This window comes from Ursus arctos, unplaced genomic scaffold (genome assembly GCF_023065955.2).
Source record: "Ursus arctos isolate Adak ecotype North America unplaced genomic scaffold, UrsArc2.0 scaffold_2, whole genome shotgun sequence".
NCBI classification, from domain to species: domain Eukaryota; kingdom Metazoa; phylum Chordata; class Mammalia; order Carnivora; family Ursidae; genus Ursus; species Ursus arctos.
Window position 1 is genome coordinate 6,538,630 of NW_026622874.1, and position 23,342 is coordinate 6,561,971.

Sequence of the window (23,342 nt, forward strand, 5' to 3'; positions counted from 1 at the left end):
CTCCACGCCCCGCCCCTGCACACTGCCACCGCCCGCAAGGCTCGCGCAGCCGCAGGCGCCCGGGGAACGCTGCCCCCGCAGCCGGCAGAGGGCGCGCGCGGCGGGCGTGCCCCGAGGACGCGTGCGCGGGGGGCGTGCCCAGAGGACGTGTGCGCGCGGCGGCCCCGCCCCGAAGACGCGTGCGCGGGGGGCGTGCCCGCGGCCGGGCGTCAGCAGTCGGTGGGGGAGCGGCGAGGGAGCGCTGCGTGCTCGGCGGCGGCGGCGGCGGCTCGCGGCGCTCGGGCGCCTGCGGGGAGCGAGGAGCGGGCGGCGAGCGGCGGCGGCGGCGTGTGTCCTGGGCGCGGCGCGGAGCGCCCGGAGCGGCGGCGGCGGTGCGAGGGGACGATGGCGGAGTCCTCGGACAAGCTCTACCGGGTGGAGTACGCCAAGAGCGGGCGCGCGTCTTGCAAGAAATGCAGCGAGAGCATCCCCAAGGACTCGCTGCGCATGGCCATCATGGTGCAGGTGCGCGCGGCCGCTTTGTGCGCGGTGGGGGGAGGGGGTGTAGAGGGGGAGGGGAGAAGGGGGGAGGGGCCGCCCCCGGGAGCCAGCCGCGGGGCCGGGACCCGCCCGCCCGTCCACCCTCGAAAGCCCGGAAAGTGCGGCCCGGAGCTCTGCTGCTGGGTGGGGGGCTGCTTCCTTCCCTGCCGTCCGCCGGGGGGTGGGGGGAGAGGCGAGCGTGGGCTTCTGAAGCTGGCCTGGTTCTGACCTCGCTCGTGCTGGAAGATTTTTGTCCTACATTGATGATGGCGACTGGCGCGTGAGGATTTTTTAAAATCTATTTTCGTCTATGGCTTCAACATCCGCTCACTCTCGGTTTTTTCTTAATTATGCAGGACTATACCAGTCGGTGTTATTTCTGTACAGTGCATTCACTTTTAGCCTAATTTTGCTTTGGAATAATATTTTCCCCAAACTTTCCAGGTTTACAGGCTCTTTCTCTTCCCTATACATTTGCAGCTCTCTGGTTTGAGTAAGAGAGGCTGGAGGGGGGTTGCTCATCGGGGCTTCTGGACACACTGGGGTCGCCCCGACGGTTTCTGAGGCCTCTCAGGTGGGGGTGTGGGACTGGGCGGTGTTTCTGAGGGCCCCTGCCACGGCGGAGGGCTTCCTGCCTCCTCCACCTGTTAGTCTCCTCCTGTGTGCCTGTTAAATGTTGGTTCTCCCCTGCCCTGTCCCACTCTTCTCCAACATGAAGCTTGTGTTCACTAAGTTCTGTGCTCGTGGTCAAGGTAACTTGATTTTCTCTCTCTGCAGTAAGGCAGCAGTCGTCGCTGGGCTTTCAGTACTTACCAGGTGAAGCGGAGTGGGTACCAAGTGCCTTAGAGACTGGGGCTGTTCTGGTATCCTCAGGGATACCTAACTCAGTACCTGAGGTGCGGTTCCTATCCTTCAGTGAACACCGAGCATGTCAGGCACTGTGTTACATACTAGGGGCACAAAGAGGGTCCCCTGCCCACCCCAGGAGCCACCAGCTTGGTTAAAGGGACGCTAGCTGCTAAACATACCCGTGCACCAGGCATTGAGTGCCTGGGGTGGGAGCTTGATTAGGGGTCCTTACGCACAGAAGTGGCAGGAAGTTAATCGAGGCTGGAGAAGCAGACAAGGCCTGCTGCCTGAAGAGTCAGATCTACCACTGGGGCTCTGTGATCTTAAACCTGAACGTATGGGCTGCCTGATCTGAAGCTCCCTCTCATAACACTGTTAACTATCCTGAAAATAATATTTTTAAAATAATAAAAAGAGGGAGAAGCTCTCTCAGTACAGGGGCTCTTAACCTATAAAGTCTGTGGGGGTGGCAGTCAGTGGATTTAGAGAAGTTTACATTTCTGTAGTCACTAGTCTCTAAATAAAATTCATTACTTCCTCCAATTATGAATGTAAGCAGCAGAGTAAAAGCAGAAAAGCAAAAGCAGTACCTATGATTTTTGTCACCAGTGATAATTACAGATATTTTCATACCGCTTTACATTTGTTGGGGATTTCTCAAAATCATCCATTACGCTCATCAGTATTCAGTGTTACTGTAGTTGTTAGCGTGGTCGCTAAATCTTATTTCGTGCTTTAAAGCTCACTGTATCCCACAGAATTTTTAAATGTTTTGGTAACTATTTCAGTCTTTTTTGAGCCCGTGTGTTCTGTTACGTGTTTTTAAATTTTATTCGAGAAAGACACATTCGTAGGCTTCACTAGGTAGCCAGAGAGGACCCTGTTTTATTGGGAAGGACGGACAGAAAACCTTAGTACAGTCAGTGTGCCGAATACAGAGGAGGGCTAGGCTCGCGTTCCTGATCGTGAAAGAAATTATTGAAAATAAGTGGTTTTCTGTGGCTGTATTTGGGGGCGGAGTCGTAACTCAGAATGTAAAGTCCGGTCTTGTAGGCAGAGCTGGAAGCCGGAAAGAACGAAGCCATTCTTCTCCTGCTCGGGTTTAAATACCTTCTTTTACACTTGTATGGGAGGATTGTTCTGAGTGTCCGATACCTGATACTGGAGGTGGCTGCCCCGAGGCAGCCTCCGGGGGCCGAATGGAGGCCTTTTGACGGGTGGGCCCTGCGTTCTTGTGTCTTGGGCGGGGTTAAGGCAGACAGCAGGGTTGCAGGCTGTTAACCGGCATTCCATGCTCTCTGTGGGTAGGTGGGCAGTGGGCTGGCCAGTTTTATGCAGAAGGAAACAGTGGCTGAGTGAGGACCTGGGTCCCCAGTAGGTGCTGGGAGTGTGTTTGCTGAGCACACGGAGATTATGCCACTTAAGAGTTGCCAGGTAGAAGCATAGTCTCGTGACTTTGCTCTAGTTCCCTTCCTGCCATATCATTGTTACTCCCAACTTCTAGAGAAAAGCCTGGCTTTGCTCAGGGGTCCTTCCTCTCAAGGGTGACCGGGAGCCCTTACAGTCCCCCAGGCCGGTGCTGTGACAACACCCTTGGGCTGCACCTCTCTGTCGCCCCAGGCTGCATTGATGGTTGGGACACAGCACCCAGACCAAGGCTCCCACCAGAGCCGGGAAAACACGCCACAGCCACAAGGTCCAGTGTGGGGCAGGGGCACTGGGCCACGTGCCCTCCTGTGTAGGAGTATAACCCGAGTTCTGCGGAGGAGGGGTCGATGGGGCGCCAAGGCAGGAGGACCCCGAGCGCGAGCCCCTGCGGACGTACAGCAAGATGGTGTTGCCTGCCTCGTTGGCAGTTCGAGAGCCAGAACACAAGTCTGTTCGGGAATGCTGTTTATTGGGGGTGGGGGTGGGGGACCATCTTTTGTTTGGTTCGGAGGGCATCTTTTTCCCAGCAGGAATTACCCCACGTTTCCCTTCTGTTGTTTTATCTCCAGACTGGGGGCGTCCACACACTTGAGTGCCTTCTGTGAGCAGGTGTTGCCCGATGCTAGCAAGATGGGCATCGCGCCCTGAATTCAGCAAGCCTCCAGCCTAGTGCAGGACACGGGCACTGACCGAGTCATCACCCAGACAGATTGTTCTTCACTGGGAGGGGCTTGGGAGGAGCCTTCTGGGGAGCCGAGTGGGGCTGCAGGGCATTCTGGGCCAAGGGAGCAGCTGATATGCTGTAAACCAGGCAGCTCGATGCTGGGGAGTCCTTGATGGTGCCCTGGCGAGAACCTTCCTTCTGCATCTATTACACTGAGAAAGAGGCCACTCACAGCAGGAGGGGCCTAGGTGGGAGAAGTCATCGCTGCTCTTCCAGAAAATTTCCCCTGTCCGACAGCTCCATCTGAAAATTTCTTCGTGGTGTTTTATGTTTGATGCTGTTTTAATACTTTTATTCCATCTGCGTGGCGTTTAGCTTTATTTCCTATAAAAGCAGATATTTGGAGTCTCCTCTGCTTTGGTCAGAACCATTTGTGTATTTTTAAGTAGCTCTTCCTGCCAAGCAGCGTAGTGAGTGGACAGAACCTTGCTGTGGATGCAGGCAGGGCTGAGTCACTGGCCGCAGACATCTGTGAATTGGGGGAGCCGGTTCCTACCCCAGAGGCAGTTGAGGGTTACCTGTGATAGCTTGTGAAGGGTTCTAGGGACTGAGTAATGCCCGTGCTGGTCCCACTCTACCCAGTCACCGTCACCATCCGCTCTGCGAGCCCAGAGCTGGCACTGTTGCCAGGAGAGGAGCCTGATGGTGTCGCATCAGGAGCAACCCGAGTGTGTAGCAGCAAGGGAAGGAGGAAGCACACCGCGAGAGGGGAAGCACCTTTCCTCGCGGCTGGACTTACACGGTGCGCATGCTGACCGTCCAGCCCTGGGCCCTGGGGGCTGCTGTCTCCGCTCCCTGGGCCTTAGCCCTCCAAGAAGTTCGTTCATTCATTCCGCACACATTGGTGTGGCTGCTGCCGGCTTGACACTGTTTCCTGACACATTTTCTCTGCTTTGCTCATTATCTGGGCCTTGTCCCTTATTGTTCTAACAGCAGAGGCACTAAAAGAGCCCTTTCTGGGCCACACAGGCCCGACGGGGGCAGTCACTGGCCTCCCAGGCAGGCACAGCAGGATGGGGTCACAGAGCGGGGGTCCTGTGTGTGTTCCGTGGCACCTGGAGGGAAGTTGAGTCACTGAGGCGTGGCCCGTGGGGCAGAGCTCTCTTCAGAAGCGCCGCTGTTCCCCATGCTGTTCCCCAGCTGTGCCCCGCGTCCCAAGAAGAGACTGTGCCGTGGCAGGTAGCTGTTGGGGGAGATCTTGAGAAATGTGGACTGGGATGCCATTTCTTATCGGCTCACAGCTTTTCTCGCACAACATGGGGGACACAGGCACGGCTGTCCCCGTTTTACAGAGAAGGGGAAGAAGGGCGTCGTGTGTGCAGCTGCTGAGGGCTGGGCTTGAGCTGCTCTCTCACCTCCCTTTGTTCTCTTCCAGTCGCCCATGTTTGATGGAAAAGTCCCGCACTGGTACCACTTCTCCTGCTTCTGGAAGGTCGGCCACTGCATCCGACACCCCGACGTAGAGGTGGACGGCTTCTCTGAGCTCAGGTGGGACGACCAGCAGAAAGTCAAGAAGACCGCGGAGGCTGGAGGCGTCACAGGTGTGTAGAGACCAGGGACGCGGCAGGTGTCCTCCCCAGGCCCCAGCTGGGCAGCTTCTCTGGGGCCTTTTCTGAGAGAGTGTTTGCCTGCCCCCCCCCCCCGCCCCGTGTCTCCCAGGCGCGCACGTAAATAACGGAGCCAGTGTGTGATTTCGGCGGCGCCTCGTCGACTTGCCTATGGCAGGGTGTTTGTTTTTTAAGGTGCTTGAGTTGGAGCTTTTATTTATTTATTTATTTTTGTTCTTAAAGGTTTATTTCTAAGTTATCTTTACACCCAATGTGGGGCCTGAACCCACAACCCCAAGATCATGAGTTGCTGCTCCTCCAGCTGAGCCAGCCAGGCGCCCCAGAAATGTAGCTTTGAAGTCTGTTGCAGTTTTCTTCTTAATAGACTTTTTTTTTTTCCCTAGCATTTGTAGGTTCACAGCAAAATGAAGCAGAAAGTGCGGAGAGTTGGTGTGTGTCTCCTGCCCCCACGCACACAGGGCCTCTCCCTGTCTCCCTCCAGAGCGATGCGTGTGTTACAGTGGCCCTCTCGTCATCACCCCAGGTCGCTAGGTTCAGGGTTCAGTGCACGTTGTACGGGTTTGGACAGTGTTCACCAAACAGCGGTTGACTCTTGAACAGCATGGGTCTGAACTGAACGCTGGCTTCTGTGTGGATCTTAGGAAGTTCAGTACGTTACTGTCGATGTTTCCTTTTCATAATGGTTTTCTTAACATTTTCTTTTCTGTAATCTGTGGGGAGTACGATATTTATTTATTTTTTTTTTAAGATTTTATTTATTTATTCGACAGAGATAGAGACAGCCAGCGAGAGAGGGAACACAGCAGGGGGAGTGGGAGAGGAAGAAGCAGGCTCCCAGCGGAGGAGCCTGATGTGGGACTCGATCCCATAACGCTGGGATCACGCCCTGAGCCGAAGGCAGACGCTTAACCGCTGTGCCACCCAGGCGCCCCGGGAGTACGATATCTAATACACGTAACAGGATGCATCGGTTACCGGTGGGGCTTCTGGTGAATGGTAGGCTGTAAGGAGTTAAGGTTCAGGGGCATCAGGTTACACGCAGTTTCAGTGCACGAGGGGGTCCGCACCCCAGCCCCGCTTTGTTCGAGTGTCAGCGGAGCTGGGGTCATTCACACGCAGCCTCGTCACGTTGGCTTCTTCACTCGGAGACGAGCAGGCACTGCGGGTCCTCCGTGTCTCTTCATGGCTTGATGGCTCCGTTCGTTGCAGCGCCGAATAATAGTGCGTTCTCTGGATGGACCACGGTCTGTTCGTTCACCTGCGGAAGGGCATCTTGGTTGCTTCCAAGTTTGGGAAATTGCAAATAAAGCTGTCGTACACATCCATGTGCAGGTTTTTGTGTGGACATAGCTTTTCAGCTCATTTGGGTGGGTTCCAAGGACCGTGATTGTTCATCGTTCCGGGAGGAGTATGTTTCCTTTTGGGGGAAACCAGCAAACCGTCTCCCTCAGTGGCTGCCCCGGTTTGCATTCCCTCCAGCGTTTGGTGGTGTCCGTGATCGGGATTCTGGCCGTTCTGATAGGCATGTTAGAGGTATCCTGGGTTGATTTGCAATCCCCTGATGTCCTCCAATGCGGAGCACCTTTTCGTGTGTTTGTGGCCGTCTGAATCTCTTCTTTGGGGAGGAGTCTGGCTATTTTGCCCTTTGTTGATTTTCTTACCGCTGAGTTTTAGAGTGGCTCGTCTGTGTTGGATCGCAGTCCTTTATCAGCTCTGTCTTTTGCAAATCTCTTGTCCCTGTCTGTGGCTTGTCTTCTCCGCAGTATCTGGCACAGAGCAGAAGTCCCCAGTTTTAAGAAGTCCAGCTTACCAAATCTTTCTTTCCTGGACTGTGTCTTCGGTGTTGTGTCTAAACGTCATCGCCACACCTAGGTCAGCCAGGTCTTTCTCCTGTTTCACATTCTGGGAGCTTTATAGTATGGTTTCCTTTTTAGATGAATTTTGTAAAGGAGATGAAGTCTTCATCTAGATTCATTTTGTGTGCGGATGTCCAGTTCACCACTTGTTGGAAATTGCCTTTCCTCCATTATATAGTGTTTTCTCCTTTGTGAGATGTCAGTGACTGGGGGGTGGTATATTTCTGGGGTCTGTTCTGGTCTGTTTATCAGGTTGTCTATCCTGCCAGTACCCGACTGTCTTCGTGGTAAGTCTTAAAGTCGGATGGTGTCAGTCTCGGTCTTTTCTTCTTCAATATCGTGTTGGCCGTTCGGGGTCTTTTTCTTCCATGTGAACTCGAGTCAGCTTGTTGATACCCACAGACCTAACTTGTTCGAGATGCCTTTACATTTTAAATCGTTTTTAATCACTTGTTGAAGATCTGAGACTGCGTTCTCGTTTGTCTGCCTTCTAAGCTGACCCCACTGAGCCCGTTCTCGTGACGCCGGGCTGTCGCGCAAACGGCCACCGGCCTTTGCCTGTGCTAAACTGTTCTCCCTGTCCTCGCCTCAGCGTGTTTGCCCCCTGCTGCTGCTGGTCTGTGGAAGCTGAGAGGTCAGTGACACTGCTCACACTCGTGAGTAAAAATACCAGCGAATTTGCCAAGAAACGGTCCGGAGGGTGAGGGTGTCAGTTTGCGCTGGGGGCAGGTGTAACAAGTTCTTCTCGTTCTCTGGTCATTTTCCCTTTTGTGTTCAGGTTAGTGGGGGTTGTTTGTTTAGGGATATGTCCCTTCTAGCTACAATTTACGTGTATCAAACTAGATCATTTTATAATATGAAAAGGCACAATAGGTTTGCTGTAGCTGTGTTCCGCTTGCGAGACATCTTAAGTCCTAAAGTTAACATAATACCTGCTAGTTGTCCAGGGATTTTTGTATCCAAGAGCCTGATATAATAGACGGAGCCACACAAGAAGTTTACATCTTCCCAGATCCTGTGATTCCAAGATGACGACCATTGGTCTTTGGGGTGTCTCCCTAGGAATTTTCTATTCAAATACTGATTCACGTGTGTGCTGTGTTTTTTCTTTCCCGTAGAATTGGGATTCTAAGTGTCACTCTTTCAGACGCTCGGTCACTTTGTGTGGGTGGTAAAACACACGTCCACCATCCGAGCAGTGTTCCAGTGTGCTTCGTCTGCATGACCCACACTCACACTGTTGTTCAACCATCACCCTGTCCACCTCCAGAACATTCTCATCTTCCCAGCCTGCAGCTCCATGCCCAGTTCACAGTAACTCCCCGTTTCTCCTCCCACTCTGTGATTTCTGCCTGAGTGGGACTCCGGGTGCCTCCTGGGAAGGGAATCACACGGGGTTTGTCCTTCTGGGACTGGCTTGTCTCCCTTGGCGTGTGTCCTTGGGGTCGTCCATGCTGTCAGCCCACGGCATGGATACGCCAGTTTGTTATCTGTCCCCCCATCAAGGGACGTTCGAGTTGTTTCTACCCTTGGGCGATTACAAGTGGTGTTGCTTGTGGACATTGGTGTGCAAGTACCTGGTCCAGACGCCGCTCTCCATGCTCGTAGGTCACGGCCGGAAGGGGAGCTGCTGGATCATGTAGTTCCGTTTAGCGTTCTGTGTACCTGCCCTACTGTGTTCTGGAAGGGCTGTGCGATTGTGCGTCCCGGCCAGCAGTACACGGCTTCCGGTTCCCCTGCATCCTTGCCAGCGCTTTAGTGTCTGAGGGGGTGCGTGTGTCTGTGTGGTTCTTGTTTTCCTTTTTTTCGTAATACCCATCCTAAGGTGTTCTCTCATGTGATTTTGATTTGCATTTTCCTAGTGACATTGACCTACGTACTGTGTTTTACAATTTAATATTTACTCTCTTTTAAGAGTTATTTATTTCAGAGAGGGTATGTGATCAGGGGGAGAGGCAGAGGGAGAGAGAATCCCAAGCAGGCTCCTCACTGAGCTCGGAGCCCGACGTGGGGCCCAGTCTCACGACCCTGAGACCATGACCCTGAGCTGAAACCAAGAGTCAGCCGCTCAACCCACGAAACTACCCAGGCGCCCCTGATGTTTACTCTTTTCACGTTAAGAATTGTGAGTTTGTATCATTTTTAAAATATGCAGTATTCATTTATTGAGGTTTGCTACATTTTGTGCTTCGTTCACGACCTTTGACATCGACGTCCTCTCACCCTTGTGCGGGAGCCCCGTGCCCAGTGGAGACGCTGAGAGGTGAGCTTACGGGGCCGAGGCCAGGCCAAGGGCAAATGAGCCAGGGTTCAGCTCCAGACGGCCTGTCCTTCGAGGCTGCACTCTCACGCGTTTTGCTACGTTGCAGATGGAGCTGCTGCAGACTTCCTGTCCAGCCTGGGCACCTGTCCAGCTGTGTCTTTAATTCCAAGAAGCAGGATGGCGGCTCGAAGAGATGACCCCGAGGCTTCTGTTTGTGTCCCATTGCCTTCCAGTAGGCTTGCATCCCCTGCACTGGCACCACGCGTGCGCAGATGCCCGCGTCAAGTATTTCCGCTCCTCTTCCCTTGGCTCCGGGTGGGGTGGCATGTTTTGTCACATTTGGTAGTCAGTTTTATTAATGTGATATTCGTAGGTGTCCTTGCCTCATCCTTGAGGGCATTTTGTGTTTTTCATAATGAAACAAAGGTACAAATTTTTTTGTCATACCTTTTGCAAATATATTTACCAGTTTGACTTTTTAATATATGTAAAGACTTTTTTTCTTTTAATACAAAGTTTTGTTTTTAAGTAAACTCTACCCCTAACATGGGGCTCGAACTCACGACCCCGAGATCAAGAGTTGCCCGCTCCACCCACCAGCCAGGCTGCCCTTGGACGTGTTTCTTTGAAGTGCGTTTGTATGTTTTGCTGCATCGAAGCTTCATCCGGGAGTAAATGTCCTGTACTCGTGTCTGTCTGCTCACTTGCAGTTTCTGGTTCTGGTCTGATTTTTCAGTTTTTCATCCGGGATTTTTTTTAATGATTTATGTGACTTTTGAGAAATGTGGGCAGTCATGTAACACACCCCATGGAGTTAGGGAACATTTCTCTTCCCCCCAGAAGGTTCCTTGTGCTCTGTTACCCTCCCCACCTGGGAGGCCAGGCTCTGATGTCTGTCCCCGTGGATTAATTTTGTGTGACTTAGGATTTCAAGAAGCAAAGGAGTAGCGTGGACGTCTCCCATAACCTCCTTCCGCTCAGCACCACACCCGTGAGACACAGGCTGCCTCGCGTGTCACCCTTTGTGCTTTGGATTGCGGAGGGTAGTCCTCCAGTAGATCACCGCTGAGCCGGCCTTCCGTTGCCAGCTTCGCGCTGCTACAAATACAGCTGCTGTTCTCGTTCGTGTGCGCGTCGCTGCGCCACCCGCGCTCCTGCTTCTCCGGGGTGAGCACCTCGGGACAGAGCGGCGGAGTGTCCGTAGGTCTCCGTTCCGCTGTTTAGGGAAACTGCTGGACTGTCTTTCCGAGTCGCCCCATTTCCCATCCCACCAGCGCCGGGCACAGGCGCTCGTCAGTACCAGCCACCGATGCGTGTGCGGCGAGAGCACGTCGTGCTTTCAGTTTGCAGTAGTCGTCGTCTTGAGTTGTAAGGGTTCGTAGAATATTCTAGGTTGAAGTCCTTTATCAGGTACCAATGTGAATGCCTTCTCTCATTCTGGGCCTTGCCTTTTGTCTAGTTACTGGCAGTGGTTGATTTTTTCCCCCTCTCTTTCTCTTTTTCGTTAGTGCCGTCAGCCTCCTGAGAAGTCTTTGCCTGTTCCAAGATTGTGACGATACTTCCTTTGCTTTCTTCTGGAAGTTTTGTGGGTCTGGCATTCATGTTTGGTTTCTGATCAGTCTTAAAAGAATGTTCGTGTTAGGTGTGAGGAGGGGGTGGTTTTTTTGTTCTTTTCCACGTGGCTACCATGTTGTTCCCATACCATTTGTGAAAAGACTTCGTTAAGACCAGGTGACTGCATGACTGTGGGTGTGTCTGGACTCTGGACCCCTTGGCTGGTTTGTCTGCCAGCACCCCACTGTCTTAGCTCCTACAACTTTGTGGGACATCGTGAAATCACATAGCGTGAATCTTCAGCTTTGTTCTTTTTCAATATTGTGTTGACCTTTCTAGGTCCTTTGTAGTTCCTTACAAAAATTGTGGTAAACTTAGTGATTTCTTGCCCAAACAGGCTTGCTAGGTTTTTTGTTTGTTTGTTTTTTAAGATTTTATTCATCCGCTTGACAGAGAGCAAGAGAGCACAGGCAGGGGGAGCAGCGGAGGGAGAGGGAGAGGCAGGCTCCCGGCTGAGCAGGGAATCCGATGTGGGCCTGGATCGCAGGACGCTGGGATCATGACACCAGCTGAAAGCAGTCGGTCACTCAACCTGCTGAGCCACTCAGGCCCCCTCCCTGCGACTTTGACTGGCATCACGTGGAATCGGGATCAAAGTGGATTGACGTATCGATACGTCAACAAATGGAGTCAATCCATAAACGTGAAGTAACTCCATTTACTTAGGCCTTCAATTTCACACTGTCCCAAAGTTTTCAGGCAGAAGATTCGTGTGTCTTGCTAAATCTGTTTCTAATTGTTCTGTGTGTTTATTTACACTGGAGCGTGGTTTAATTTCTTTTTTAAGTATGTTTATTGTTCACATATAGGAACATTTTATATGTCGACCTTGCACTGTCCAGATTTGCTCAATTCATTTAACGGTAGAAGTAGTTTTTTGCACAGTCAAGTCCCTACAGGTAGAGGTGACTTTACCTTTCTTTTCCAAGCTTACACTTTTTGTCTCTTTTTCTTGCCTTAATGGTACTTGGCTCGAGCCTCCAGTACAATGTTGAATGGATGTGGTTGGGGAAGACAGCCTTGTCTTGTTCCAGATCTTAAGACAGAAACATTCAGTCTTGGACTTACTTTTATATAAGAAAAGACTCTCCTTTGTTCCTGGATGCTTGGCTGTTTATCCCCAGGGCTCCTTGCTGAATGACCCCAGCTTTCCCCACTGATTTAGAAATGCCGCCTCCCTGCATGCTTCTTACTTGCAGTCCTCTTTCTGTATGAAGACACTCCCTATCCTTTCACTTCACGTAACTTTGATGCCGAGAAGGAGCCCGGAAATCAGAAGGTGGCGTTTGAATGTAGCTGAGGGCGTGGCTTTCATGATAAGCGCTAAGGAAGCACTTTCCACAGTGAGGGGGTGGACCCAGGGCAGTGATGGAGCCGGAGGGTGACACAGGCACCCGCGGGCACCGAGCTGTTTCGAGAGCCTGTCCGCGGAAGGGTTGTCTTCTATAGCCAGAAAAGCAGCTGTGTTAGGCACAGCTGTTGGAGGCAGACGCAGGAGAGCTGGGCCAGTCGCAGTCGCCCGGACACGAGGTGTCCCGGCGGAGGGGTTCGGGGGTTCGGGGTCTCCGGAGCCGCCCTGAGGCTGAACGCGGCGCTGCTGTGTTCCATCCTTCAGGCAAAGGCCAGGATGGAGGTGGCGGCAAGACGGACAAGACGCTGGCGGACTTCGCGGCCGAGTATGCCAAGTCCAACAGAAGCACCTGCAAGGGCTGCATGGAGAAGATAGAGAAGGTGAGCCCGGAGGAGGGGGTCTGGAGAAGAGCAGATACGGGGGCTTTGGGGGCTAGCGCAGCCCTGGCGGTTAAGCGTCACGTGACCATCTCACAGGCTCGGAACTCCTGAGAATGTCCAGCCTGGACTCAAAGCTGGTCCACGAGGCTGCACGGGGTTCTAGTGTGTGGAGTTATTGCCGCTCTGAGGGAGGGGCCTTCATATGTAAAAAGGCAGCGGCGGGGATGGCAGAAAAGCCCGCTGGAGTGGGGGCCTGGTGGGGGGTGGACCCGTCCTAGGTGGTGTTCCAAGGCCAGCTCTGCTTACGTCAGCTCGGGGCCAGCAGAACATTATCAGGGAAGAGGTAGCACGTCCTCATGGGCCCAGGTAGGTGGGTGGGTGGGTGGAGTTGACCCCATTTAAAACGGGGGTGCTGAGGCTTAGGCTAGCACACAATCCTGGGTGGGAGAAAGCAGTCCGAGGCTGCTGGCAGCCCTCGCGGTACCCTTGGACCTGAAGCCCCGCTGGGTGGGGTGCTGACTGGCCCCTGTGTCCCCCAGGTCACCGATGTCACCATTCTTCTTGTCTTCTTGGTACCACGTGTGGTTCTTCCTGCAGGGCCAGATACGCCTGTCCAAGAAGATGCTGGACCCAGAGAAGCCCCAGCTGGGCATGATCGACCGCTGGTACCACCCGAACTGCTTTGTGAAGAACAGGGAGGAGCTGGGCTTCCGGCCCGAGTACAGCGCCAGCCAGCTCAAGGGCTTCGGCCTCCTCACCGCCGAAGATAAGGAAACCCTGAAGAAGCAGCTCCCGGGAGTCAAGAGTGAAGGGTGGGTGGGGGGCCATGGGAGGCAGGGTGGGGCTCCGGTGAGACCCTGCAGATGCCAGGCTATTCCCGTGTCTCCCTTTGCTGACACTCAGCAGGCTGGGGTCACAGAGTGAGGGACAGTGACAGCCGCGCCCCTGCCCACCCCTCCCCAGCGCACGTTCCCACAGCTCCCGCCCGGCCCGTTCCCAGTTCCCCATCTGATCCACGGACAGGTGGAACCGGTTTGCCACCACATGCGCACACGCTCCCACCCTGAGTATTCCCCCTGCCCAGGCAGACCACCACATCTCCTGGGACCCCTGGATGACTCGCTTTCCTGTCCCCACGGCCTCCTGTGTCTGGGTCTCTCTGATGCTGCTGCTAGGAGGATTGTGGTGGGAGAGGGGAGCAGTGGATGAGACGTGTCAGAATGGCGTGGGGTTCCTGTGGCTCCAGCATTTAGGATGGGAAGCCCAGTCGGAGCCAGTCTGGAGTCCATGGGCGCTTACTCTTTCCTGTTCCCTCTGCTGTCCCCTGGGCCCCAGTCTGGAGTCACTTGGGTCATGGGCACAGAAGGGGAGGTGTGTCAGAGCTATGCCCGGCTGTGGATGGTATTAGGATTGGGGTGACCCTGACCTTCCCATCATCGAGCAGCTGTCATGCACCACCTGGGTTCATCGCACACGAGCTCGTGGGCAGTGTATGCGGCTCTGGAATAGGTGGGGAAACTGGAAAATCGGGCTCGTGGATTAAGGTCCTCAGGACAGCACCGCCCGTGATGTGCGTGTCAGGAGGCAGGAGCTCACGCGTGTGCCGTTGTAACAGCCGGCATCAGTGGGGCACTGTAGTGTGGCCGGCACCGTGCCAGGCGCGTGACGAGGATAGTTCACGGTCCTGGAAGGTACACGGCGTTCTCTGTTCGTGGATGAGGGAAAATGCTAGGGTTTGAAGTCAGGTCTGTAACAGCTGCAGCTGAATTTTAACCACTGTGACCACCCCAGCCTGTTCTGGGGGGCTGCGACGGCCCTCACTGCTTCCCTCAATCGGGTGACTAGCAAGCTGTGCGGAGACTCTTGCTCCCGTGGGCGGGATTTAAATGATGGTGCAGCCCCACCTCGGAGAACCGCCGTAGGAGCAGCCCTGTGCTTTAGCTTGAAAGGCTCGGCCCCTGGCACAAGTGGTTCATCTTTCCACAATCCCAGTCCCTCGGCAACACAGTCCCTGCCAGAATCTTCCAGCTGCTTCATTCGTGCCGAGAGATACATGGGGGTTTTCATGTCAGATGGGGCCTGAGCCATGGATCCTGGACAGGCAGTTCCAAGGCCCTGGGGTCACCCCTGAGCCGCCTCTTGGCAGCAAAGTATGTGGGGCCCATCGCCAATACTGCCTGGGCAGACCATGAGCTCCTGGCGGCAGAGTGAGACGTGGTATGTCGGGGCCTGGCAGACAGGAGTTGCAAGGATGTGAAGGTCCTGCATCTCCACCCAGTCTCTGGTTCCAGGGTTCTGATGGCTCTTTTTCGTCCCATGTCTCTTTCAGAAAGAGGAAAGGCGACGAGGTGGATGGGATGGATGAAGTGGCCAAGAAGAAATCTAAAAAAGAAAAGGACAAGGATAGTAAGCTTGAGAGGGCCCTCAAGGTGAGCTCTGAGCTGTGGGTCTCTGCTCATCGTTCTCTAAATTCTCTGCCCTCGTTCTGGGAGGAAAGTTCTGGGGGGCGTGTGCATCCCACTTACCGAGACCTCCAAGAATTCCCAAACTGGGAGCAGTGGTGAAATAGCACGGCTTTCCCTCCACCCCCAGAGCAGGCCTTCGTGCTTGAAGGAGAGCCCCGCTCGGGCTCCAGGGGCTGGACCAGCTGCTCCCCAGCCTCACGGCCCCCTGTGTCCTGCACCTGGAGGGTCGCTGGCACGCACTGCACAGGGAGTGTCACGTTCAGGGGTGCCAGACTTGCGTGGCACGCACAGGAGCCTGGAAGAGACAGGGCTGTTCCTAGTTCTTTAATGGAGAGCTCTTGTGCAAAAGCGATAGGTGTGTAGTGAAAGAGAAGAGAACCGCCCGTTGAGTCCACAGTCACGGATCAGAGATTCAGCGCTGTGTTCATGACGCGTGTGTTGAAGCAAAGTAAAAATGATTGGTCAGAAAGTGCTGGGTGTTTGGTCGCTCACACACGTTCGTGCGTGGTATCCGCGGCTCTGGAATATGTAAGAAAATGAAAAGCAGGGGAGAGCCGGCATCGGTCTTGGGAACACGATTTCTACCTGCTTCGGCGCTCTCGTGAGAGGATCGATTCCATTTTTGCCGGTGGCGGTGGGTTGTGGTTGGTGTTACTCTGCACTTGCCCCGCCCCGTGTGTTCTCCTGAGCGGCATCAGAGATGAAAAGAATGTCAGAAAATCACATGCTCCCTGGCCTCGGTCAAGCTGGTGGTGTAGTTCGCTTCCTCGGTTTTAACTTGCACCGCGAGACTTGCCACGCACTCCCCCGTCCCCGTGACTGGTGACACGGTGCAGGTGCTGCGGGGCGGGGCGGGGAGGGGGAGGCAGATGCGGCGAAGCGGGAACAGACGTGTGTGTGCGCGGTGTCGCTTTGCTGGTCGCTTTATCTTCCTCACTCGAGGGGCGCCTGGCGGGCTCGGTCGCTAGGGCCTGCACCTCTTGACCTCAGGGTCATGAGTTTGAGCCCCATTTGGGGGATAGAGATTACTTAGAAGTAAAATCTTTTTTTAAAAAAAACAAGACAAAACAGGCCTCGTTAAAATCCTCACTTGGCGTGGAGAGTGACTCCATGGGGTCGGTGGGCTGGCATTTTTCTGTCCGGTTTGCAGGGGTGCGGTCTGCCCCTGGGAGGTCGTGAGTAGCTGACCGGGGACCCTAGCGAGGGAGGAGGCTCGCCCCACCCGTGCTCTGACGGGGAGGCCGATGCCGTCCCAGGCAAGGTGGTGGTGAGGAGAGGCTCAGAGCCTCACAAAGAGTGGGCACTGCGTGACTGTTGGCCCCCGAGCTGGAGAAACTCCGTGTCTTGCGACGCATACGTCTGTTCCCGTGTGATACGCTGTGGAGGCCAGAGGGGGGCTTGGGAGTGGTCCCCACCCGTGTTCAGGTTGGAGAACACGCCCCGTGTCCTTGGGTGCAAATGTTGGGGCTGAGGAGCCCGGGCACCCCGGCTCTTTGCCGTGGGGTCTGTCTGGGGGGGTGGTCCCAGGGGCGGCATGCTCCAGGTGGAACTGGAATGCCGCCGGAGTGCGGCGGGGCCGCTTCCCTGCAGGGGACCGGGTTGGAGGTGCGGCTCAGCTGACGCACAAGGACCCCACTGGAGGCTGAGCGAGGCAGGTGAGACCCCCTCTGGTGGGGTCTCTGCACAGAGCTGGTCTGTCAGCTGCCTGGCTCTGTCCGCAGGCCCAGAACGAGCTGATCTGGAACATCAAGGACGAGCTAAAGAAAGCGTGTTCGACAAACGACCTGAAAGAGCTGCTCATCTTCAACAAGCAGCAAGTGCCCTCCGGGGAGTCGGCGGTGAGCTGCCCCCCCCCGCGGTGTGGGAGGCCCTCCGCTGGGACGCCCGCTGGTTTTGATCAGGAGGAGGGGAAATGCCACAATTCTGTGGCGTGGTCAGGGCTGTCGTGGTCATGGCGTCCAGGGGCAGGAAGATTGCCCCATACATCAGCCCTGGGTTTAAGTCTTGCGGGGAGACCAGGGTGGGCCGTGTATTTGCCTTGTGTGTTTGTGTCCCACATTTTAAGGCCCAGATCTGGCGGCCGTGGAGCTCCCCTCGTGAGGGAAGGCCTGCCAGCACCCCACCAGTTTCCCTGGCTGACGTAGCTCCTTGCGCAGGAGCAGGGGACGCTCTGGCTCTCCCTTCCTTTCTTTCTTTCTTTTTTTTTTTTTTTAAGATTTTATTTATTTGACAGAGATAGAGACAGCCAGCGAGAGAGGGAACACAAGCAGGGGGCGTGGGAGAGGAAGAAGCAGGCTCATAGCGGAGGAGCCTGATGTGGGGTCTCCCTTTATTTCTAAATCACCGAGGGATGGGGGAGCTGTGGTGCTTCACGTGTGGACGGGAGGTCTCAGAGTAGAGAAGCCTGAGCTCTGCGTGTAGACTAGCGGCCCCTGGGAGTCCGTGTCAGGGCGAGCCCTCTTCTCTCTCCGTGAGTGTGGTCTGCCCGCTTTGGTGAGTGTCCTTCTCTGTAGCTTCTCCTTTCCTGGCTTCAGATCTTGGACCGCGTGGCTGATGGCATGGTGTTCGGTGCCCTCCTTCCCTGCGAGGAATGCTCGGGCCAGCTGGTCTTCAAGAGCGACGCCTACTACTGTACGGGCGACGTCACTGCCTGGACCAAGTGTATGGTCAAGACCCAGACCCCCAGCCGGAAGGACTGGGTGACCCCAAAGGTAAGTGGGGTGGGGGGTGGGTTCTGGGATCTCAGCAGAAGAACACCGCCATCCCACCTTCTGGGCTTGTCCATGCTCCGAGTCCCCACAACTGCCGTGCCATGTTCCCCGGCCACCCTCACACTCAGAGTACGAAGCTGCGTTGGCGGCTCCGCACACGTGGGAGCACGGGTTTGTCCGATAAAACCCTCCTGCCTCTTGATCTGAGTGCGCCCTCGGTGCCGGGCTCTGTTCTAGGCACGAGGGACGGAACGGAGCACAAATGGATGATGATTCCTCCCTCCGTGGTGGGAGGCTTTTTCCTGAGGAGGTTTTCCTGCCTTAGTGCTGGGCGGGGGTTGGGTCTAGAGTTCAAGTACTCCTCCTATTGTTGGTCCCCTCTGAATTCATACTGAATTCTCAGGATGCAAAACACTCAGAACCTCGACGGGGGACTCTGCCTGCACGGAGGCTCCGTGCTAGCCGGCGCCGGGTGGCCTGCCCGTGCGAACTGCGGGGGCTGAGCCTGCGGGATGGCGGCACATAGTGGGCGCTCGGGCGCCCTGCTCTCCCTGCCGCCGAACTCGCTTTCCCGCGGCCCCCTCGCCTCATCTGCTTGCGCCCGAAATTACAGCCCAGCCCACTCTGCCTCCGTGCTTTCTCTTGAGGGGTCGCTCAGAAACAGCTCTGACCGCCTCACTCCCCGTATCCTCACACCGATTCCCCGTTTCACGGGAAAATACCCTCCGAGTTTTTCTGTGTTTGCCAGTGTTGCAAGCCCATTTGTGGCATTTGTATTTCTTTTACCATCTTCGAGAAAATAAGGTGGTAAGAAATGGGATCCGTCTTGTGTTTTCGTACCAGTTGCACGGCATCCGTGATTACTTTTGAAGGTGCCTGCACGTGTAAGACCTGCTTTCAGGTCCACAGCGCTTGCCGGCTGTGCACAGTCCTGGACTCACAGCCCCGTGTGAGTCTGCTGCCCCCGGGACGTGGCCCACAGAGTCAAGGTCAGCTCTGCCTTTCCCACAACCTGTCCGCTCTGTGGGCCCTCTGCTCGCATGCGTGCGTGTGCGCGCGCGCGCACACACACACACACACACACACTGTCCAGTTCTTCACACTCCCAGCAACAGGACACTAACCAGCCAGTGTTGCCAGCGTACCGCAGTATGTCTGTTGGTCACGTGTCTTTGCTTGAGCCCTGCTTTTTCAGCCCCTAGCTATCCGAGCAGTCACTGCCTCCGAGGAGCCCTCCCAGAGTTCCCGGTCTGTGTCACGCTGGTGTGTTCGTTGTAGAGCTTAAGCTCCTGTGTTAAAGTTAGCTTTTCTATATCTGACCCGGTTAAGACCGAACTTGTTTCTCAAGGGAAGAAACTGTAACCTCACCGTGATCCGTGGCACAGTAGGTGCTCGGCGTGTGTTGGAGAAGGTCCGTTGCCCCTTTTCTCTGGGGCTTTCACTGAGCATGGGTACGGCAGGAATGGGCTCTTCCTTGATTCCGTGAAGATCTAGGCAGGTAGGGACCGTGCTGTCCCCTGAACTCCATGTGTCAGACGCTCCTGGAGTGACTGCCTGGAGCACAGTCCTTTGTCAGTCCCCGGGAGGAAGGTAAACCGAGCTTTTGGCAGAGTCCGTGTTGAACACTGTCGGGCTCTCTGCAGCCACCATCCCTTCTAGGAAGGGAGAGAAACTCCCTGATTTCCTCTCGGGAAATACTCTCGGCGCGTGCAGTCTCGGGTGGGCATGCGACCTGTGAGGGGCCCCTCGAGGGTGAGGCCTAGAGGTCACAGTCCGGCTGCCCCAGTGGCCCCTGACCACGTCGTCAGCTGATTTTGTGTCTTGTTGGTTTGTTTTTAAGGAAAAACTCTTTGCTTACGGCACCCACGTGCCTGTGTCATTATGAACTCGGAAGCACTAGAAATAAGCGGTTTGTTTACAGCGTTACGTACTTGACTGCTGGAAGCCTCACATCATTTTTTAAGATTTATTTTAGAGAGCAGGGGGAGGGTCCGAGGGAGAGGGAGAACTCAGCAGACTCCCCACTTAGTGCAGAGCCCCACGCAGCGCGCCTTCTCACGACCCTCAGGTCACGACCTGAGCTGAAACCAAGAGTCGGACGCTTAGCCCACTGAGCCTCCCCAGCCGCACGTCTTCTACGTCATCCCTGATCACGAGAAGTAAAAAGAGGTTCCTTAATGTGGACAAGCTAAATCTTCTTGGCTCTGGCAGGTGGTTATTTCTAAGGAGAACTGGTTTCTTAACTGAAACTTAAATTTTTAGGAGTTCCGAGAGATTTCTTACCTCAAAAAATTGAAGATCAAAAGGCAGGACCGAATATTTCCCCCCGAGACCAGTGCCCCAGTGGCCACAGTGGCTCCGCCGTCCACAGCCTCGGCGCCCGCTGCTGTGAACAGCTCCGCTCCGCCAGGTACAGCCCTGGGCCGGCCGTGCGGGGAGGGCTGGGCCCTGACCTGAGCGGGAGGATGGTCTCCCTCTAGGTCCTCCGTCTGCCGATCCTGTGGGGAAGGCCTGCCCTGCTCCCCTCAGCAGGAGAGAGATGCTTGGGAGGCGGTCTCCTAAGAAAGGCCCACTGGGCCTTACCTGGAACGACATTCCGAATGTTCTTCTGCCCACAAGACGGACCTTGCTTTCCCACCTCCCGGCCACCCTGCCCCGTCAGTGATCCTGAATCCGACGGGATGCTCAGGGCTCTTGCACACAGACCTGCCGTGTGCCTGGCCTGCCGCAGGTGCCGACTGACCAATGCGAGTGCAAACATGCCTCACCAGCAGACTCCGTGAGACCAGTTTGGGGTTCTCCGTCTGCTGAAGAGACTCGTTGCCTTTCTTCAGTCCAAGGCACCTGGTGGAGTCTAAGGCTATGGCCACAGTTGGGTGGGTGGGGGACAAGGTCCGACCCTGAACGCGAGCCTGTCGATGGCCTGCCGTCTCCTGGGGAGGCGCATGTGTGTGTCGTCACTCTGCGTTTACTGCTTGTCACCTGGGCACAGGTGCGTGTGCAGGGTCAGCGCTGACTTGTCCTCACAGGGAGGCCTTGAGGGACGTCTCCGTCCGGGTCCTCTTGTTTTAGGAGTGCATCACCAGCACTGGTCCGCCTCCGCCACAAACAGGCACAGGTCTCTCGCAGGCCTTTTTGGTCTGGGGTCCGTGCTGGACCCGTCGATTGCCGGGTTCTGCTCAGTGTCCTGCTGACCAAAGCTTCGAGTAACTGCTCTTGAGGACATGGATTTGTTTGATGGGGTTAATTAATAACTATCACGTAAGAAATTGCAGTTTATTTTTAGATGTGAGTTGGGAAAAGAATAAAAGTAATTGGGAGTTCACATGATTCCCCCTCCCTTTCCCATCCCACTGGCAGCCTCGTGCTCCCCACATGCAGCCTTCCCGGTCTGCCTGTGGGGCAGGGCCAGGAGCCCCCGCTGGCCAGGCCAGCCCATTCATGGGGCAGCGTCATCGTCACCCTGGCCTGGTCCTCTGAGTGCCAAGGGACAGGACAGGCTGTCCACATGCTGTCCTGTCCCATCCTCTGCTTTCATAGATTTTTCCCGCAGGGATACTGAGTAAAGGGGAGCTGAGGGTGTCCTGGCCTGCCTGGGACCTCACGGCCTGACGACTGTTCTCTTGTCCCAGATAAGCCATTGTCCAGCATGAAGATCCTGACTCTCGGGAAACTCTCCCGGAACAAGGATGAGGTGAAGGCTGTGATCGAGAAACTCGGGGGGAAGTTGACGGGCACAGCCAACAAGGCCTCCCTGTGCATCAGTACCAAAAGTGAGTTGAGTCTGGTTTGTAAAGCAGGGACGTGCCATACCTCCTGTGATGGCGAGGTTGAGAGGGGGGACGTGCTGAGTGCGGTGTGGCACCCACAGGGTGCTCCCCGATGGGTGTCTTCTTTGGTCAGCAGCGTTGTTTGGTCCTTTGCTAAAGGAAACCAGCACCTGTATTTTGCAAAGCCGCTCTGTTGTGTGTGCGCGCGTGCCTTCTGTCCCCAGCCGAAGGCTGCCCTCTGCTGTTCTCGGCCAGACTGCCCTTGGGGACACTAACAGTCTTGGCACATCTGCAACCATTGGGGGTGTGGGCAAGCTCCGGGGTCTGCGGGACCACAAAGCTGGGGCAGGACTGGACGGACCCGCATGAGGGCGCTGCTTCAGGGCCAGGAGGGGGCTTGCTTCGTCAGCCGATATAGAAACTGCTAGAGTGAGGCAAAGTGAAGAGACGGGAATACATTCCAAACGACAGCACAGGAGAAACTCTCAGAGAAAAAACTCTCACGGCATCGGAGGGAAGTAATTTACCAGGTTAGGAGTTGCAAGCGTGAGAGTGGTGACCGCAGCGGTCCCTGGGAAAGCCTGAGGCTGGGTTCACAGAATCGTGTGGAGCCACACGTACACCAGATCGCCAGAGCCATCGTGAGAAAGGACAGAGCAGGAGGCCTCGCGCTCCCTGATGGCAAACTGTATCACGAGCTCTAGTAATCAGAACGGTACGGAGCTGACGTCAGAACACGCGTAGATCAGCGGAACAGGCCAGAGAGCCCGGAAGTAAGCCCCCGTGTACGTGGTCAGTTCATCTCCCACGGAGGAGCCAGGGCTCACGATGGGGAAAGCCGGGTCCCTACCTGACAGGGCTCACAAAGATTGAGTCAGAATGAATTGAAGACTTGGGTGGGAGACGCGGAGCCATAGAATTGGTAGGAGAAAACACAGATGGTGAGCTCCTCGACCTTGGTTTTGGTGATTTTCGACTCTGGCACCAAGAGCAAGACCGGACCAGCAGGACTCCAACTGGGAAGCTTCCACGTGTTAGGGAAATCATGGGCAGAATAACGCGGCATCCTGCCAAATGGGGAGCACCTACGCTCATGCATGCAGGGTCCTGCAGAGGGACATGCTCCCTTCCCGTTGGGGACGCTGGCGCCGCCGTCAGACCGCGGCTCCTTTCCGGGGTGCACCTGGCACTAGGCAATGGGGGGCGCGGTCGGTCAGGCTCTGGCTTCACTTCACGCTAACGCTGCAGCTGCTCTTGCCCCTGGTTTGAACAGAGGAGGTGGAGAAGATGAGCAAGAAGATGGAGGAGGTGCGAGAGGCCGGCATCCGCGTGGTGTCCGAGGACTTCCTCCGGGACTTGTCTGACTCCACCGGGAGCCTCCAGGACTTGCTCGCGGCCCACGTCCTGGCACCCTGGGGCGCCGAGGTGAAGGCCGAGCCTGTGGAGCCCGCGGAGCCCGCAGCCCCGAGAGCAAAGTCGGGGGCTGCGCTCTCCAAGAAGAGCAAGGGCCCCGTCAAGGAGGAAGGTGAGCCCTGGTGGCAGATCGCCCGCCCACCCCACTTTCCACCCTACCCCTACTTTCTGGTTTCATTTCTCTCTAATGTTTTCCTGTCTCATCTCCTTCCAAGGCATCAACAAATCTGAGAAGAGAATGAAATTAACTCTCAAAGGTGGAGCTGCTGTCGATCCGGACTCGGGTGAGCACTCGGGAGCATGACGGGTGGGTGGTCAGGAGACCGGCGGCACCCAGACCACACCTGTACCCTCCTGCCTGCTTGGGCTCCCCGGTCCTGAGGACACATGGGTCTTGTGGGCGGCCTCCCGAGGGTGGCAGTAGGGTGTCC

The 23,342-nt window shown here is 55.5% G+C and overlaps 1 protein-coding gene across 1 annotated transcript in view; it reads left to right on the forward strand.

The window, feature by feature from the left end:
• The first annotated feature begins 290 nt into the window (after positions 1-290).
• Positions 291-23,342, forward strand: part of PARP1 (poly(ADP-ribose) polymerase 1) — a 38,282-nt gene continuing 15,230 nt past the window's right edge. The window contains exons 1-11 of the mRNA XM_026509517.4: positions 291-504; positions 4,896-5,061; positions 12,437-12,552; positions 13,150-13,364; positions 14,882-14,981; positions 16,739-16,855; positions 17,552-17,728; positions 19,991-20,138; positions 21,361-21,501; positions 22,772-23,023; positions 23,127-23,195. Of these exons, the coding sequence (XP_026365302.2) occupies positions 385-504; positions 4,896-5,061; positions 12,437-12,552; positions 13,150-13,364; positions 14,882-14,981; positions 16,739-16,855; positions 17,552-17,728; positions 19,991-20,138; positions 21,361-21,501; positions 22,772-23,023; positions 23,127-23,195 (1,621 nt within the window). The 5' untranslated portion in view covers positions 291-384. The remainder of the gene's footprint in view (positions 505-4,895; positions 5,062-12,436; positions 12,553-13,149; positions 13,365-14,881; positions 14,982-16,738; positions 16,856-17,551; positions 17,729-19,990; positions 20,139-21,360; positions 21,502-22,771; positions 23,024-23,126; positions 23,196-23,342) is intronic.